Here is an 18,611-nt window from a genome sequence, read left to right on the forward strand (position 1 = left end):
ACCAAGTGATGATGTTGACGATGATGAATACTACTGTCTATCTATGCTGACGATAAACCAGAAAAAGAAAATATTAATGATTGTGATGTATGGAATTCAGTCTGTCAACTCCATCAACATGACTGACCGATATCTAGCCACGGAACTTACCTCTCTACATACTATCTTAAAGCTTCAACACTACATCTACCTTAAGTTGTCTTACAGGAGAACTCCGTACCCCAGCTACCAATAACAGTAGCACTACTATCATGATGGTCTTTATTGGATAGTGCTGACGATTCCCTGGCGATAAGATGACGTTCTCCGCAGTACTAGCGACCACTCTTCATCCCTCAAGAAGATACATATCCCAACAGAGTCGGCGACATACTCTATGTCCATGACCAGAAAAGGACAAATACTGGGATACTCCAAGCATCCGGACCAGAATCCAAAACTACCAAGTACTTCGGATAGTTACTACCTAGCACTATGATACCTAAAGGCGGGCTCCAGCGGACGAATGACAGGACTCTGATGGTGCAGGTGCTGAGGGGATCCGCAATGATTCGGGTTCGCAAAGGGTCTGCCTAGTACGGAGTATGACTGGTTCATCTTCTAGAGTTCTCCTGTTACGATCCTTGGTCCACCGGCATATCAAGTATTTACATTGCATAATCACTTTGTTGATGCCGAATGATTCACGTCGTTGATCCATTATTCATTCGACACAACTCGAGCTGGAAATGAGCAATCGCATCACTGGAAAGAGCATTGTTCTCCTAGTCAAAGCATCATTGGTTTCTCTTCTCACCGAGACAATCCCCTGCGCTCATGATACGTATGAAACGCGCTACGGAGTTCCTATTATTATCGACCTTGAGGAGGTCGACGACAGGGAACTGAGATTGTAGGTAATGTCTTTATTATTATCAGGTCCATTTAAATCCCGCAAACCGTCACTTTCAGATGTCCCTCATACTCCGCTACATGATCTTTGCTTGGATGTGAAGAATCCCTCTATCTTGGTGATGCCTCTCGACAAGGCAATTATTCGTCCTCGCGACTGGAGAGGTGCTGCGTCAGCGGATATTGATGCAGATGATCACATTTTAAGGGGTCAAGATCTTTCAAATCATCCCATATATGTTGCACTCATGATCTGTTGGTTATGCCAGGTGCAGTGTAGTCCGTGTCTGGCAAATACAAATGTCTTTCAGCTCCCCTGGACGTCAGCACCACCAACCGAATCACGCCTCCGGAGCTGCCATCCCACTTGATCGCCTCCTGCAATGCGTTGCGCACAAATTTGATGCCTTCTTCTTCCGTCATGTTCTCCCTCCAGTGAGCATCGCAATAACCGTAGATGTAAGTTGATCCCGAGCCGCCAATGGCGTAGGATTGCTTGTGTAGAGACCCGCCCAGAGGTATCGAGTACACCTGACCGCCATGGCGTGGGTCGTATCCCGCGATGATGATACCAGCACTACCATCGAATCCCATCAGTAAGTTTTTGCTTCTCCTTCCGCAAGCTGGGGGAAGATTATCAACCTTAGCATATCCTTGTTCTCATAGCACAACTCCTGGAACAGAGCCGCTGCCACCTGGGTGGTGGGAGGCTCATTGTTGACGATGCCGTACATGTTGAGATGATAGGAGACAATGTCCGCGACAGCCTGCGTGTCTGCCGCAGATCCAGATCGACAGCACCAGATGGTATCGTGGACCTGTGTGAGTTTGTCGGTGACTCGGTTGGCGATGTAAGCTCCAGTAGTTGTCCGGCTATCTGCTCCCAGAATAACACCGTCCTTGAAGTTGATAGCCATACTATCTGCAATCAATATACCAGCCAAATGGTGGAACGTGAAATTAGCTCACTCACATAGAGGTACCTAGGCTGTAAAGGCATGGTGGTTAGCAGCTTGTTAATGAGGACATGTATGAGCAGGAGTCGAAAGACGTACTTGACCTCGCCGGTCTTCAAGTGGTTCATGTCGATGTGAATTCCATCTAATCAAAACGTCAGAAATTACTCTGATCCATTGTCACTCGTCGATGAACCAGTGACTTACCTTCTCCAAGCATTCCTGTGACGCCGTGGCCGACCATTGTGTCTGTGGCAGCTGGAGGCTGAAGGAAAATTCTCGTTTGGCAAAATGTACACTGTCGGAATGAGGAGGACAAAAAAGTTGCGAGCCGTCCAACAAGCTAGAAAATGGGAAAAGCCGGTTGATGAAGATCGTGGATGCTGGTTGATGATAGTAGGTAGTCTGATGATGATAGCTCTGACGGAGCTTCCAACAGGCAGACCGCGTTACGTTGTCAGCTCAAGCTGATTCTGCCAGGCGGTGTGGTGGATACTCTTTCCTATTGGCCTGGTGGGAGCAAGCATTCTCCCCGCATGTAAAGTAACAATTCCGAAGTCCAGCCATCGATGCTACCATAATATAACCTGTTTCATACTAAACCAGATTGCTAGTCCTCTATCCGTATCTCATCCTGTTCATCGCTAATTTTCTTGTCTAAGATGACTTATTGATGTGATCATTCATCCGCATGATTGACTCTCGAAAGACAAAGCCATATCATCAGTATACTCTCCCATTCGTTCTGCTTATCTTGTCCAACATCCGCCGCAATGTCCGATTCTCCTTCGCCCCCGCCGTCATGGAGCATCGCTGCCATGGCTAACAATGCCGTCCATTTTCTTCGGTTACCAGTACTGGCATCTTCTGGTCTCGCCGTTGTTGCCAGCGGTCTCTTATACTTTAAGCAAAAGTGCGACCCTGACCACTAGATAGACATATTGTGTCTCCTGTATGGCCGGAAACTGATCGCGTGTCCAGTGAGCTGGTCTATCCTCGCAATGTCCCCACCGATGCCCGCACCAATATCCCCAGTCCGCGACAATTCGGCATCAGCGACTATGAGGATCTCCAAATTCCCACACCGGACGGAGAGTCGTTGCATGCCTTCTTCATCCGTCCCGCAAAAAAGCAACATGCGCGGAACATAACTGTGTTGATGTTTCACGGGAATGCGGGCAATATTGGCCACCGTGTCCCTATCGCCAAAGTGCTCCAAGAGATTCTGGGCTGCAATGTGTTGATGTTGGAGTATCGCGGCTATGGGCTTTCGACGGGTGCTCCAGATGAGGCAGGGCTTAAAATTGATGCGCAAACCAGCTTCGACTACTTACGAGAACGGGCAGAGACGAGGAACACGAAGATTATCGTATACGGGCAAAGCCTAGGCGGTGCTGTAGCCATCAATTTGGTTGCTGAGAACCAAGATAGTGGTGATGTTGCCGGTTTAATACTGGAGAATACATTCTTAAGTATTCGCAAGTTAATCCCGACGTAAGTACTCCACTGTCTTGGCTTGATATTCGAGTGACCATACTCACACGAACAGCATCTTTCCTCCCGCCCGGTATCTCGCTCGACTATGTCACCAGCATTGGGCTAGCGAGGAGGTTATGCCGAGGATTCGAGATGTGCCTATTCTTTTCCTGAGTGGGTTAAAGGATGAGTTGGTTCCGTAAGTCCATTGTCTACCTTTCAGTTGAATAAGACACTAATTATCAATGTGGTTCAGCCCCTCAAACATGACACAGCTCTTCGCAGTTTGCAAATCAAGTCGCAAGGTCTGGCGCGCCCTTCCAAACGGCGGCCACAATGATACTGTCGCCGAATCAGGCTACTTTGAGCATATTTATGACTTTGTCATGGAGGAAGTGATACGAAAGCAATAGAACAGACTCATCGCTAACTGGCCTCATCGATCTAAAATCTGCTGCATATAAGACGCACTGTTGTGTGCATTATCGATACCCCTATTCGACGCTGAATTGCATGAACTCTTTGAGTTTGGCTAGCTGGTTGACCATGAGACACACCCCGAGGGTTTAATGTGCCCCCTGCTGTTCGAATGGCGCATCATATTGGCGCACGCCTTCTGTTCACCACCATCCTGTTTTCTCTGCGAGTTCACCTTCCCTACTCGACTAATACTCTGTGACCGGAGTGGACGATACTTCGTGCCTATACTACGTATTACCTGGCGGCTTGGCTTCGCTTTGTTCTGATGATATCAAACCGTTTTAATGTGTGTCTTACTCAACGGCGTTGTCCTCTTAGCTTGGTCGCTTTCCTTTTCCTTCCTCCTGTTTGTCAAGGTGTATGAGGTGAACGTTTGAATGGCTGTATGTACTAGACTCGATCTCGATTTATGATTAACATACCTTATGGATCGCTAGATTCGGTAACCAATTTCTATTGTGTACCATTTAACCAAATAGGTCAGCAAAATTGTAAAATGTCACCAATTCGTTCTCTCATTGGCGTCGCAAGTAGTCTTGCGAGACCCATTCTACTCTGTAAATTTATATACAAAGCATATAAAACAATTTCAAACGAAGCCTCTACAGCCTCTCCGCCTCCTCCATCAACTCCTCCATCTTGAACCCCTCCGCATCACCGCGAGTAAACATGCGCACTAGCTCCCCCTTGCGCCCACTCGCCTGGCCCTCGAAATCATAAAACCGCTGCAAACAGCTCACCAACCAGCTCGCCTCGGTCGTCGAGATCCCCGAATCCGGCATGACCTGCCCATGCATCAGAACCAACCCCTTCTCATCCGCCAGATCGAGGTGGTGCGTGATCGTCGTATGCGGCTGCGCAAACGCACCGTGCAGCTTGTACGCGGCCAACTGGGTGAAGATCACCGTGGAGGTGTGATTGTTCACTGAGGAACCTGAGGGCGCGGAGGCAGGCGGGTGGAACGCCCACTGCAAGAAGTGGATGTCTGCGCCGACGGCGTTGGGGTCCACGGTGGAGCCGTCCTCGGCGGGTGCTTGCTCGGTTGAGGAGCGGGGGAGGGGGAGGATGAATTGCGGGTTGTGGCGGGCGGCGGAGGCGATGCGCTGGTAGGTTTCTAGTGGGATGCAGGCGCAGATCGAGTTGGGGTTGTTGGCGTGGCGGAGGCGCCAGAGGGCTTCTATCTCCTTCTGGGGGAGGGCGAGGACTTTCTCGACGTCGAGGTAGGAGCTGAGCGGCTTGATGCCTGTGGAGGAGCCTGAGACGGACGCTGCGGCGGCGGCGGTCGTAGGAGACGGCGGTGGTGTGGGAGGGGGTGGGGGATGGGCGGCAGAGAAAGTCTTCGGGGACGAGGGAGGTGTAGCTGGCTCTGGGGTGAGAGGCGTGGCTGCGTTGCGGCGGAGGCCTTGGATCTTGTCCTTGTAGGCTTCCTTGAGAGACTCTACTGAGCCATGACCTTCTCTATAGGTGCAACGTCAGCGACCATTTCGTTGGGTCTGAGAGTCACGGAGACATTAGCATATAACCTACTCTTTGGCCTTCCTGTCCAGCTTCGACTTGTATCTGTCCAGGATGTGATTCGGATCGTGATGCGTGGCAAGGAAGCGCACATCATGCACCTGCGCCCATCGTCGCTGAGGCGTGCGTGCAAGGGACGATCTACCCCGGAGTAGCGATTGGAATGCAGAAGATCTGATTGACGACGCCATCCTTTTGCAAAATGGTCGATGCGGTGCGGAGGAAACAGAGAGATTGCGGAGCGTCAAGTATAGAGACAAAAGGTTGATTATATAATCATCGCTATCATCCAGTCACCAAGCGATCGCCGAGCAGTTGCAGAGCTTTAACACAATGCATCAAGGTCTCTTCGCAACATGAATGCGACTATCTAGGCTCAGATTCATTATGTACATCTATCTGCTCAATTATATGCGTTATATACAAGCAACTAGACAATCATACTCTCCGGCGGTCCCAGGTAGCTTGGCCTGACTCCTCCCAGGTTAACCACAATCTTCTGAAACACGACTCCGGGTTCTATGGCCCAAAGCTTCAGTGTGTTCTTTCTACCGCCGCCTTGAATTGCATGACTGGTAGTATTGGTCCACGCGGCGTTACGGACCGTAGTGGCCCAGTTCGATGGCAAGGAACCCAAGGGAGTCGAGGGAACAAACTGCACCACTTGAGGGTCAGCGTCATTGATAGAAATGGCGTATTTGAGGGGACGGGAATGATCGGTATTGAGCGAGGGTCCCAGGTAGACCGTGGCTTGGACAGTGGACACATTGGAAAACAAGTACATATCATACTCAAGTCGAGGAGAGGATGGAGGCTGCTGTGTTTCAACCGTGACAGGGAGCAACGTCACTCCCGACAGCGTATGGCCATATCTTGGAATGACGGCGTACGAGACATCAGCTGACGACGTGTTGCGGGTGGCATGTTCAGCTTCCATGCTGACTGTGGCATCCGATTCCACAAAGCCGTGGAAGTCAGCTGGAACTGACGTCTTGTTGACAGGAAGTTGCACTGTGGGCATTCCAAAGTTGCCGTAATCATCCGATGAGATGGTGACATTGATCAAGGCCATATGAGATCCAGAGGGCACTTTTTCCCAGTCGATGGAGAGCTGAATCCTGGCATCTGTGTTATTTCCAGATGCCGAGATTTTGCCGGACGAGGGCGACGCCTTGACCCAGGAATCATATGGCGATACTGTGAAGGTAAAATCGTGCGTTCCGCGTGAGTAAACGTCAATCCAGCGAGTGCTTGGTCCATAAGGATCCATGGGTGGCAAGGTCAGAGCATTAGATGATAACGAATGCCAGACGTCGTCACCCGGTACCGATGCATTGCTTGCTTCGACAGACACACCCATGCTTCCTGCTAGACTGTCCTCAAGTACTTGTGTATAGGCCAGAGGGGGCAATGTGTTCCTCATCGGCTGCTGCCTGTTGGCACTTTATTAGTACCAATTCAAAGACGTACAGAAACGAATGAGACATACCAGTAATCATAGCCAAGATGCGTCTGGTCCATAATATGATTCCACTTGCCATCAAGAAGCTGGTGGTACCTCTGCGTCAAAGCGTGGTCATCTTTGAAGAGCTTCAGCGCTTGATCCACCAAACTATTGGCACTCGTACGGCGCTGGCCTGCGTACAGGTTGTTTCTTGCCGCCGTGATATGGATATTGGTGACAATTTGGCCAGCCATGCAAGGCTGCAAAACAAGCTCGAAGAACGCTGGACGGGCTGAATCTTTCAACTTCTGGTATACGCTCAGAGCATCGTTTACGAGCGCCCGCCAGTCCTCTTGAACTCGGTCCGCTTCGTTATAGTTGATCACACTAAACGTTGAGCTGTCAATGAGCTCATACTTTCTCCGCGCAGCATACATCCCGTAGCGATCCATTATATCAGCTACGTTGCTGGACACTTGTTTTCCAAATTCGCGGGTAGCCCACTGATTGAGCCATGTAAGAGTGCTGTCAGGCGAGGACCACAATGGTGTATTGTATGCAAGGTCAAGGAAATGATTCAGAGGAAGTTCCTGATTCCATGTTAGGTTTCAAGCAATCCAGTGGCCGGCTCAGTACTCACCACTCCCTTAAGGTCTCCAACATTCACAATCCAGATCTGCCTTGCCTGGCGCTCGTATGCAAGATGCATCTGTTCCCAGGATTTCTGGAGGGAAATCGTATTGATCCACTTGTAGTCACGGGGGTCGCCGACGTAGTCAAAATGGTAATACACTCCTGCACCACCAGACCTAGCCGTCTCATTTCCAACTGGCAGCCGCTGGATATTGCCCCAGTTGTCATCTGCCCAGAGAAGAGTAACGTCATCCGGAGCGCGCAGTCCCTCCTCATAGAACTGGCCGACCTCCTTGTACAAACACCACATCTGTGGAATGGATGAGATGTTTGTCATGTTGAGGACGTCTGATAGAATCTGCTGCTGCGTATTCACAATATCTCCCAGGGATTGCTTTGTATTGGTTGGATTCGCAGTATCATGTTTTCCTCTCATTCCAAGGGTCCAGAGCACTTCCCAGTCCTTGCTTCTGATGGCGCCCTCCTTGAAGAACTGGGTGATGTTCTTTTTGTTTGAGGTCCAATCCCACTGTCCTTCCAGAAACAGCGACTGTTCCTTCGTCGCTCGCATCATGGGTTCTGTGTGGCTGGTGCCCATGACGATTCCATACTCATCTGCTGTGGGGCCATTGCGTGGGTCGTCGGGATAAAATGCATTGGCCCACATTGCCGGCCATAGATAGTTCGCACGCAGTCTGAGAAGCAGCTCAAACACACGAGAGTAGAAGTCAGCATTGAAACCGGGGCCGTATCTCGCAGGAGGGTAGTTTTCATTAATCCAGTTAGTTAGAGCTGGTTGCTCATCATTGATAAAGATTCCTCGATATTTGACAGACGGAGGTCCCTGGACCTTCTTCTTTTTCAACGCATATACCTCGTTGTGTTGGGCTGGCGCGACGTCGGCGAACCAATACCAGGGAGAAACTCCGATCTGCTCGGAAATATCGTAAAGGCCGTAGATGACTCCTCGTTTGTCACTGCCAGAGATGACCAGCGCGTTCGAGATACCCTCAAGAGGATTGCTAACAACCTCGGTCTGAAATGCCTCCCATTTTCCTTTGGTCTGGTCGACATCAATCTTGCCCCGTTTGGCAAGAGAATCAATGAGTCGGGACTTGCCAATTGTTCCAGCAATGATCACTCCTCTGTTACCGCGAACGGATGATTGATCATGAAGGGTGGTGCCATTGATTAAGCCTGTCGTGAAGTTTGTACCGGTCACTCGTCCGAAGTCGACGGCAAGGTCACCAGCCGCACGGATGACACCAGGCCAGTCGTCACCGTCAAGCAGAATTACACCCGCAGCAGTATTCTTCCCCGCTAACTTGTAGGCTCCATTGGTTTTGTCAAAGGCAACGATGGGCTCCTGCCCAAGAGCGTGTGCAGCTCCCACCACCAAGCTGACAGTCAGCAGTACTGACAGTAGCATTGCTTCGCAAGAGTGAGATGTCTGGTTAAGATGGCGAAGGTATCCCTATTCTAGGAGATTGTCCTGAGCTGGCATCTCGAGGGTTAAATACCCAACATCCGAGCATTCTGAGGGATTGGGCCCGGCATCGATGCCAGGACATTAACCAAGGACATTGGTAGGAAGAACCTTCCATATTGTCAACTGCCTATTAGGCAAGCTGCCAAGCTGGAGCTGGAGCCATTGCAGATGCGGAGGTATACCCCTCAGGAGGCATGGTCCCACGTTCTGCTCCACATAACCTTGGAGAAGATATTATTAGGCTAAATACGCAAGTATAGCACAACCTGTCGGATCAAGGACAAGGATAAAAACGAGGGACCAATTCAGCAAAAAGCCTATGTTAGACAATGGCGAAATTTAAAGCCGCGGGTTAAATTATTCCGCCCAGATTTCGACAAGCCTAGACGAGGTTCGAAGTTTAAAAGGCTTTTGAAATTACCCAAATTGAACAGACGTCAGATTTCATCAGTCTGAGGAGCTTTGATGCTGCTCAAGAAACCCCACAATCAGCCATTCTGGAGACGCGGAGTCAGGCAGGGAGTATGGTAATGGTTGGATAGATGATCCTTGGGGAGCCGGGTAAAGCTCAGAAATTGACTATCGTTCGAATTAGGGACAAATAAGCCTGCAAAAAGGTACAGGCGACGAAAGCAGACCACCGACAGAATACGTTCTTCCGACAAGCTGGATGATATTTCTCCGCACACGACATCATTATCGTTATCAAACATGTCGGACTGATAGCTCAAGCAGCAACATCATGTGATCAGGTTACTGCAGAGAAGGGCCGTGAACATGCATAAGTTTCATAATTACTAAGCTTATCACGACTTATCTCTAATTATTATAGATTCCACGTGTACAAAGGAATATTGAAGGCGATATTATTGTCGTAAGAGATGCGGACCACTTCGATTTCCCCGTTTTCATTCTTCAATCATATTTGCATATTTCTAATGGTACAACCTCTTCGATCCATTCTTTAGAATCAATTTTGGCATTGTCGCCCACTGGATTGGGCGCTGAGCGACTAAGCTCTCTTTTAATCGACGATTAGTGATTATCTCGCATTCAAACCTCTCCTTATCTAGACAGCTCTTTGAACCGACCATGGCCAACCGGCAGACCACCAGACGTATTCTAATTACCTCAGCGATAGCAGTATTTGTTTTATTCGTCCTCTTCGTTCGGCCCCAAGGGCCGCCGAGTCCCGCCCTCCGGGCTCCCGGTCACATCGATAAATCTGCGCCGGCCGTGACAGACAAAGATGATCTGCTGAAGGGGGAGGTGATCATGCCCCGGCTGGGAAATGAGACTGCAAAGTACGTGAACCTCTTGTTTTGGGACTAAAACACGTACTAATCAGACTGGGGAACATCAGAGCGGAGTTGGGTCGTGCGACCTGGAAATATTTCCATACCATGTTGGCTCGGTATCCAGAAGAACCGACGGAAGAGCAACAGGAAACATTACGCTCGTTTATACTGCTCTTTGCGCGGCTTTATCCTTGGTGCGTCTCTCGTTGTGGACCAGACAAAACTCTCTCAAGAGCTGACTTGTGGGACTAGCGGTGAATGCGCCTCTCACTTTCAAAGTCACCTGAAGAAATACCCGCCACAAGTATCTTCAAGGAACGCTGCTGCAGGCTGGGGCTGCTTTATTCATAATGAGGTCAATGCGATGCTAGGGAAACCCGAATTTGATTGCAACAACATCGGCGACTTTTACGATTGCGGCTGCGCAGAGGACGAAAAGGCAGCAGGCCATAAAGACAAGTCTCAGGCCGAGAGTCAGGGTCTGCATCAGAAAAATGATCACGAAGGCGACGCTACTACGCCCGTCGAGATACACAAGGAGCCGTCAGTAGTCCCTCAATATTTTACATATCAGCTGCTGACGGACCATCACAGAACTACTCGGGGCTGATTGCCATTGTCTCCTCTAATACAACTTCCTTTATTACAACACTCATCACGCAGGCCGTCTCATATTTGCCATTTTGCTGGAGCTGGCCTCTTTGTACAGTAATAGAGTCTGCGATTGTCAGAATTTCTTTGTAAATTGAGCTCAGAAATATACCCTTGCATGAAAAGGATCGCTCGCTATCATTGGTACTTTGATATCTGCAAGGCATTGCATACAAATACAAGCTTCAGCATTATCTATCAAATGGAGGGGCATATGACAGTCTGCACATTGCTACACAGGAATTCCTCTCGGGACGCGTGACTTTTACTGGCAACCTACAAGCATTCGTGACTCGCACAACTGACCGTGGCCATCCACCAGAGGCAGCTTCTTCATATTGCCATCACTACTTCCTGCAAAATAAAAGTGAGAGATATGTCGTCACTCATACCTGGCAAACAAGCAAATCTGAGATTATTCTCGCTTACCCAAGCAATCGGTGTGGCTGAGGGTAACAGACCTCCTATGCGAATCCCAAATATATTTCTCCCGATAGCTCGCACCCATGCCCATGATATCGACAAAAGGAACCCAACATTGTGATAAATATAGTTTCTACCTTCCGCTATGTTCCATTCTACTCGATGATTCCGAATTTTCATATGAGCTTTTCCAGTGGTTTGCGCACTCACAGCCCCGCCTCCAATCAGCTGAGGGGGGGCGGTTGGTGGACTGGACCCCTCCTTGGCCATGCCTCAGCGAGTCTTCTGACAACCTGGGCCGATAGGGATGTGGATGCCGCGCTCAGCTTTGATACGGTTGATCCCATATCTCTGTTCTTACGACCATGGACTCCCATGTTCTTTGGCTGGCTGTAACGCTCCTCAGGATTCGCCCATAAGCGGATGTAGATCGAGCCGGAGGCAATACACACACGTACTACGAATGTGAAACGGCCCCCATGGAATACGATGTTTCACTGCCACAAAGATGATACTTAAAATTGGAGGGCCACATTATGATAGAAATAGGTTGATGTAGAAGTTGCTGGACCTGGACAGTATCTATATGATCGCGATTGTGGAGCTGTTTGATAGATAGTGGATACCTGGTTTGCAAGGCAGGATCCAGACATCTATCTAGTCCCGGAATGGAATAGCGCAAAAACGAATTATTGATGAGCTGCTTTTTTCTTTTTTTTTTCTGTTCATTTTCTTTCGCAGACGCGCTCAGCAGAAGACGGAATTTCAGGAAATTCTCAAACACTACGAGCGGTCGCAGGAAGTAGCGTTTATAGGGGAAGAATATCTTTAGTGTGCTGTATCCCTGTGCACCGGCGCGAAACTCGTTCTATTCTCCTACTTGCTCTTGTTTCTCCATCAACGCTCTTTGTTGACATTACCTCCGCCGAAGGGGCTCATCGCTTACTCCATAATTCTGTTCGTCTCTAGCGCAAAGAAACAGATAAAGATTGCGCATTCGAGACCTGTATCTGACAGTTCTGCTGCAACCCTAGAAGCCAGTCACTTTGTTGTCTCTCTGTTTGGATCCAATAGTTCGCGAAGACACTTGCTGAAGTGGGTGATAGCGGGGTCAAAATGGTCTCCTTTTCATGTGAGGTGAGTCTTATCCGTCGCTGCCCTCATTATTGGTAGACGAGAGATATCGACGAATCAAAAAGCATTGGATCTAACCCTTCTTTTCTCCCAGGCTTGTGGTGATGTCCTCACCAAGAAAAAGCTTGACCCTCATCGCAACCAATGCCGAGGCGCATCCTTCACTTGCATCGATTGTATGGTACACTTTCAGGGAACTAGCTACAGATCGCATACGGTATGTCTATCGCTTTTTTGGCTGTCCGCTCTAGATTCGCCGGCGCTCATCCCTATTTTTGTGCGAACTCGTCCCTGCACTGTGGCGTTGTCTTAATAGCAAACGAGCAGCAATCGCTGGAAGAAATACTCGACTACCCTCAGTGTCGCTTCATCGCTCAAGCTGACTGTCTGCTTTATCTAGTCATGCATGTCTGAGGCCCAAAAGTACCAGGGCGCATTGTACAAGGAGAAGCCGACGAAAAACCAGCGGAGAAATCAAAACCAAAACCAGAACCAGAACCAGAAAAATAATGCCAATGGTAAACATCGTGCTCCTTACGTCGAAGACGGGCCCGATACCGATAATTCACAAGGCAACGCCCCCCCGCCTGCTCCTAGTCCACCACCTACGAGCACTGAGAAGCCCTCTGCCACTACCGCTGATGACTCGAAGTCGGTTAACGTTTTTGACTATCTCGTGACGGGAGATACCCCCAATGCATCGAAAGTCTCGCTTGGCGGGTCCAAGGAGCAAATGCGAATGGTTGACCATGCTCCGTCTGTCTTTGAGTCGAGCAAGGCATTAGCCCATGTCGAAACGGATAATGACGACGAAAAGAAGGACTACGATGTGGCATATGAGGAGAACGGCTTCTCATATGGTGCTGGTCCAATTCAGCCATCGGTGTACCTAGGCAAAGCTCCCAACGTTTCCATGGAGTTCATGACCCCGGCGCCCAAAAAGAAGAAGGATCGTGCGCGTGGAGAGAACGACAAAGCCAGTGCTACGACCAGCGACAAGAAACGCAAGCGCCGTACCGATGACCATGATATGGACGTTGACTCTCCGATGGCTGATGCTCCATCAAGTGTGGTCAACAACCCGGGTACGCCGATGCTGAAACACTCAGGTCTCACTGGTGGTTTGAATCGTATGATGCGGTCTCCATCCACCGAAGATGGGAATGAGTCCAAGGAGGATTCACGACGACGGTACCAGGACCCATCTTCCCCAATCAAGCGGACCCGCCGCGATCATAAAGATAGTAACAACGATGCGGGTCTGGGTATTTCTATGAAACAAAAGGCGGGACGTCTTGTGTCATCCATGTTTGGAGGCTCTGCCGTGTCGGGAAGCAGCAACAACAGCCAGGAGCCGGAGGCTCGCCGATCGAAGAAATCTCACCGCGTGGCCAGTCCATCCCATGATCAAATGCTGTCTGATTCCCGGAAGACGAAACGAAAGGTCAGCGCTCAAGCAGGAGGGGACCGGCCCTCCCAGCGGCTAAAGCAGATTGAACACAACGGCTCCCAACAAGGCGACGACGGCCGCGAGGTGGTTGTTTATCGGCAGGAGAATATTCCCAACGAGTTACAACGACAAATGGCTGCGCATTTTCTTTCCCTGGTGACGAAGGGGCCAGAGAGCACACGAGGCTTCTCTGTAAACAAGGTATTGAAGCGCTTCCATCGCGAGCTTACCGATGAATACGATGACGATCGTGGCCGTGATCAAGGGCGGAGCCGTGCAGATCGCGAGCGGAGAATTGAGGATGAGAAGGACTTGTGGCGCACATTGAGAGTGAAGCAGAACGAGCGAGGAGAGGTCGTTCTCTTCTTCTGATACTTGATTGTTAGATTTGCTTCCTAAGGATTACATGTTGCTGTTTCGCATGGTGTGGGCCTTCTTCGCCTTTCTGTCGATTCTTCACGTGAATTATTATGCATAGCGCTGGGCTTATATTGTAGGGCTAATTTAATCAACTTCATCCACTCAGATTCCTGACAGACTCTGTAATGCATCTTGTGTAGGAGTTGATGACTCTGTGTGACTCATTCTCGGATGGCGATGACTCTGCAGTAATGCTACATTCACTGTGATAGCGAGGACTTGGTCCAAACTCTCCAATAACAATTCATGAACGACCTGCTAGTTTATGAAAATAGAATGGGTCTTTAATTGGAGCTTTACGACTGGCTGACTCATTTATTCCATCAAATCAGATCCATATTTGATAGTAATCCTTCCAGTTTGGTCTGTTGGAGTGATCCGCGGTGGAACCACAGCAAAGCAGCAGCTTTGCCGCCACCCAGCAGTATCCGTATAATCAAAAAAAGATTCCGGCGATTGTTCAGGAACACTTCAAATTCCATCCCCCTTCCTTTCCCTCGTTCTGCTTTAAAAAAGTAATCTTTACTTTCTTTGCCTCCGGGCTGACTTGATTCCTATTTACTTTTTACACCGTCGTATTCCTTTCAGCGCGGCCTGCACTGTTGCCTCCGCTTTTCTTTTCTGTGCACCTTATCAGGTGGCGCTTGAGCTTCGCGACAAATTGATCTTTGAGCGAAGTGATCTTGCTCTTTTTTCACTTCTCCAACCGCCTTATAATAGACTACTTGTGCATGGGGGTACCCCAGGTAGCTTCGCCTGAACCCTCCAGGGCCGTCGACAACATGTCGGGTTCGCCTGTGGCCACCGCTGATAACAACACCCCGCGTCCGAAGGCTGCCAGACGACGAGGCAGAGGCCGTGGCGGTCGTGGCTCTCTTCGATCTATCCAGGCAGCTCCCAACACACAACCTGAAGCTCAGGAAACGCCTCAAGTACCAGCAAACGAAGCTTCATCGTTGAATGTACAGCCGAACGAATCATCACGGGCCGCAAGAGGATCGAGGGGGGGAAAACGGGGTGGACGAGGGGTGGGCGCATCCCAGGACTACGGTCGACGACGTGAACGAGGACGAGGTGAGGATACAAAGGCTTTGGGCGGTGGGCTGGGAGGACGGACATTTGAAGGACGATTGTCGAAACCCCACCGGCCGTCTGATGAGGATCAACCAGATGATACGGGGGACTTGAGCTTGAGAGCTGATGCGCCTGAATTTGTCCCCGGAGCGCCAACGAATGGAGTCGTACCTACCAGACTCACATCCTCAGCAGATTCTACGACCGGAAAGGGCAAGTCGAAGAACATTCAGCCTCGGCCGCCGAAAGTGACGACGAAATCTACTGCACCTGATATCGCCACCCGGATACACGAAGACATCGCGCACAACCTCTATGAATGTCCGATTTGTACAAGCGAGCTGGGCCGAAGGTCGCGGGTCTGGTCGTGTGAGTTGTGCTGGACTGTTTTCCATCTGAGTTGTGTCAAGAAATGGTCAAAGAATGAAGGATCGGCCGCCCAGGATGCTGCGCGTCGCCAGGCAGATGGGGAGCCTAGTGCACCGCGTGCCTGGCGCTGCCCTGGCTGTAATCTTCCACACGAGATCTTCCCTTCCACCTATTCCTGTTGGTGTGAGAAGGAAGTCGACCCCCGTCCGCTACCTGGCCTCCCCCCACACTCGTGCGGTCAAACCTGCTCACGGCCACGCAAAGGCTGTCCGCATCCGTGCGATGCGACTTGCCACGCTGGTCCTTGTTCACCTTGTACCGCGATGGGCCCGACTCAAGATTGTTTCTGTGGGAGGAATTCGTCGACTAAGCGCTGCCAGGATATAGATTACGAGAATGGTTGGAGCTGTGGGGAGATATGCGGTGACTTGCTCCCCTGCGGCGAACACACTTGTACTCGGCCGTGCCATGAGGGCCTCTGTGGGGCATGTGAAGTCAAAATAGAGGGTCGTTGCTATTGTGGAAAGGTGCAGACCGAGATGCTTTGCAGCTCCAAGGATGAGGAGTTCGAAAGTCAACTGGCGCGAGGGGACGATGGTACGATCGATGAATGGATTGGTTGTTTCAGCTGCGGAGATCAGTGCAGTCGTCCTTTTGATTGCGGAGTGCACTTCTGTGAGAAAGGTTGCCATCCTCAGGATGCACATCCCGCTCATTGCCCGCGGTCACCGGATGTCGTTTCTCACTGTCCTTGCGGGAAGACGCCTCTGACAGAGATGCCTTACTTCTCTGCCCGCACGTCCTGTGAGGATCCTATACCCAACTGTTCGAGGCCCTGTGGTAAGATGCTGGATTGCGGACACTCGTGCGACCAGATCTGCCACACCGGCCCGTGTGGCTCGTGTCGACGCAAGGTGCCAGTTAATTGCCGCTGCGGTCGCACCACGGTTGTAACTGTGTGCCATCAAGGCACAATTGAACCTCCTTGGTGTTTCCGTGTTTGCAAAGCAGGCTTGCACTGTGGCCGACACGCTTGCGCAGAGAGATGCTGCGCTGGGGAGCAAAAGGCCATTGAACGTCAGGCCGTGCGGCGGAAGCTCAAGTCACACCTCAGACCTAGCGACGAGGATGTTGAAGCCGAACATATTTGCACGCGAGTTTGTGGTCGTCCGCTGAAATGCGGAAGACACACATGCCCGGAAATCTGTCACAAGGGACCTTGTAACACTTGCCGAGAGGCAATTTTCGAGGATATTCCGTGTAACTGCGGCAGAACTGTTCTGTCTCCACCCTTACCCTGTGGGACTAAACCTCCTGCTTGCTCCTTTCCGTGTGAACGACCTAAGCCATGCGGCCATCCTCAGACACCTCACAATTGTCATACTGACGAAGAGAGCTGTCCCAAGTGCCCGTTCCTCACTGAGAAGGCCTGTCTTTGTGGCAAACGTGTCTTGAAAAACCAGCCTTGCTGGCTGGCGGAGACGCGATGTGGCCAGGTGTGCGGTGAACCGCTTAAATGTGGCTCTCATTCCTGCCAAAAGACCTGCCACCGGCCTGGCGAGTGCGAGGATGCCTCCAGGCCTTGCCAACAGCCATGTGGAAAGACCAAGTCCCTGTGCGGTCACCCATGCACTGAACCTTGTCATGCCCCGTACCAGTGCCCCGAGAAGACGCCTTGCGCGTCCACAGTCACAGTAACTTGTGGCTGTGGACGGCTTCGTCAATCACGTCGCTGCAATGCAGCGGCGGCATCGAAGGGACCGGTACCGCAGGCAACAAGAGGACCTGCCGTGACCCCGTTGACATGCGACGACGAATGCGCTCGCTTGGAGCGGAATCGTGCTCTGGCATCTGCGCTTGGCGTCGAGATTAACCCGGCCACCACGGCTGCTTCGAATATTTCTCCCAACACCCTTCCTTATTCAACAGAAACCCTGGACTTGTATGTCCAGCTTTCTTCCACCTCTCCGCTCTCCACACTACAGACGTACGAATCAACCCTCCATTCCTTAGCAACCAGTACCACTCAGCGATCCGTACGCTTTCAGCCCGCCAAATCCCCCCTCCGTGCGTTCATCCACTCCTTAGCCGCGGACTGGGGCTTCGCCAGTGAGAGCTTCGATCCAGAACCCCATCGTCACGTCTTCGTCCTGAAACCCACAACATGGACCGCACCGCTCCTCGGGTTCGGCCCAGAGAACTCCATCGGCGTCGGCGGCAAAAGTGTGGGCGAATGCGTCAAGCTCCGCGAACGCCAACGTCTCAAAGAGCGTGAAGCGCAACGGCTCGCCGCCGCCGAAGCCAAAGCGCTCAAGGAAGCTGCCAAAGCGCAGCAGTCCACAGATACAGCGGGCGACGGCGGCTGGGCCCAGGTCGCTGCCTCCCGTCGAAGCAACGGCGTAAGCTCGGCGAGAAGCACGACCCCGGTTGCGAGTCCTAGTCCGTGGTCCGGGTCGAAGTTCGCGGCCCTTGCTGGCGGCGACAGCGGGACCTGGGGTCTTCCTAAGAAAGAGAAGCTCGTTCTGCGGTCCGGCGTAGGAGCCGCGAAGAAGAATTCCGCGACTCCGCCTGCGACTGAGGTCGCGGATAACTGGGAGGAAGAGGAGGAAAAGGTGGAGCAGGAAGAGGAGCGTGAGCGTGAGCGCGAGCAACAGTTGGACGAGGAAGCGCAGCCCAGAGAGGAGAATAATGAAATGACTGACGCAACGGATTCGGTTGAGATGCCTGCCGAAGCGATTGTCTCAACGGATTGACTGACTGACTGATTGATTGATTTTAATCCTGGATGCATTGCCATCTGCTACTCCGGCCTTATGCCACATTGCATGGATGCGTTAGGTGTTTTGTTGACTGTCATCAGCAAGCGTGGGTTTACGATATCTGATTCAGATGGATTCTAGATAAAAGT

At 51.0% G+C, this 18,611-nt stretch overlaps 7 protein-coding genes across 7 annotated transcripts; 4 read left to right on the top strand and 3 right to left on the bottom strand.

Moving 5' to 3' along the window:
• Positions 1–1,137: 1,137 nt before the first annotated feature.
• On the bottom strand, positions 1,138–2,091 carry pre3 (proteasome core particle subunit beta 1; the record flags this gene model as incomplete). Its single annotated transcript, XM_043294759.1, has 4 exons — positions 1,138–1,468; positions 1,534–1,809; positions 1,947–1,992; positions 2,055–2,091. The coding sequence occupies 4 exons, from the start codon at positions 2,089–2,091 to the stop codon at positions 1,138–1,140; spliced, it is 690 nt and encodes a 229-aa protein (XP_043150694.1).
• A 529-nt stretch (positions 2,092–2,620) lies between these two features.
• Positions 2,621–3,736, top strand: Aud_009916 (alpha/beta hydrolase; the record flags this gene model as incomplete). The annotated part of the gene is made up of 4 exons (XM_043294760.1): positions 2,621–2,760; positions 2,829–3,341; positions 3,397–3,522; positions 3,580–3,736. The coding sequence occupies 4 exons, from the start codon at positions 2,621–2,623 to the stop codon at positions 3,734–3,736; spliced, it is 936 nt and encodes a 311-aa protein (XP_043150695.1).
• A 669-nt stretch (positions 3,737–4,405) lies between these two features.
• Aud_009917 (ATP11 family protein) lies at positions 4,406–5,509 on the bottom strand (the record flags this gene model as incomplete). Its single annotated transcript, XM_043294761.1, has 2 exons — positions 4,406–5,261; positions 5,331–5,509. 2 exons carry the CDS (start codon positions 5,507–5,509, stop codon positions 4,406–4,408), a joined length of 1,035 nt encoding a protein of 344 aa, XP_043150696.1.
• A 239-nt stretch (positions 5,510–5,748) lies between these two features.
• Aud_009918 (glycoside hydrolase family 115 protein) lies at positions 5,749–8,824 on the bottom strand (the record flags this gene model as incomplete). Its single annotated transcript, XM_043294762.1, has 3 exons — positions 5,749–6,751; positions 6,808–7,352; positions 7,403–8,824. The coding sequence occupies 3 exons, from the start codon at positions 8,822–8,824 to the stop codon at positions 5,749–5,751; spliced, it is 2,970 nt and encodes a 989-aa protein (XP_043150697.1).
• Positions 8,825–9,976: 1,152 nt separating this feature from the next.
• Positions 9,977–10,792, top strand: Aud_009919 (flavin-linked sulfhydryl oxidase ERV2; the record flags this gene model as incomplete). The annotated part of the gene is made up of 3 exons (XM_043294763.1): positions 9,977–10,188; positions 10,248–10,376; positions 10,435–10,792. 3 exons carry the CDS (start codon positions 9,977–9,979, stop codon positions 10,790–10,792), a joined length of 699 nt encoding a protein of 232 aa, XP_043150698.1.
• A 1,580-nt stretch (positions 10,793–12,372) lies between these two features.
• On the top strand, positions 12,373–14,212 carry Aud_009920 (LYAR-type C2HC zinc finger protein; the record flags this gene model as incomplete). Its single annotated transcript, XM_043294764.1, has 3 exons — positions 12,373–12,393; positions 12,485–12,607; positions 12,791–14,212. 3 exons carry the CDS (start codon positions 12,373–12,375, stop codon positions 14,210–14,212), a joined length of 1,566 nt encoding a protein of 521 aa, XP_043150699.1.
• Positions 14,213–15,042: 830 nt separating this feature from the next.
• On the top strand, positions 15,043–18,456 carry Aud_009921 (putative NF-X1 finger transcription factor; the record flags this gene model as incomplete). The annotated part of the gene is made up of 1 exon (XM_043294765.1): positions 15,043–18,456. One exon carries the CDS (start codon positions 15,043–15,045, stop codon positions 18,454–18,456), a length of 3,414 nt encoding a protein of 1,137 aa, XP_043150700.1.
• Positions 18,457–18,611: the final 155 nt, after the last annotated feature.

The sequence above is a fragment of the Aspergillus udagawae genome (genome assembly GCF_001078395.1).
Source record: "Aspergillus udagawae IFM 46973 DNA, scaffold_8, whole genome shotgun sequence".
Lineage (NCBI taxonomy): Eukaryota > Fungi > Ascomycota > Eurotiomycetes > Eurotiales > Aspergillaceae > Aspergillus > Aspergillus udagawae.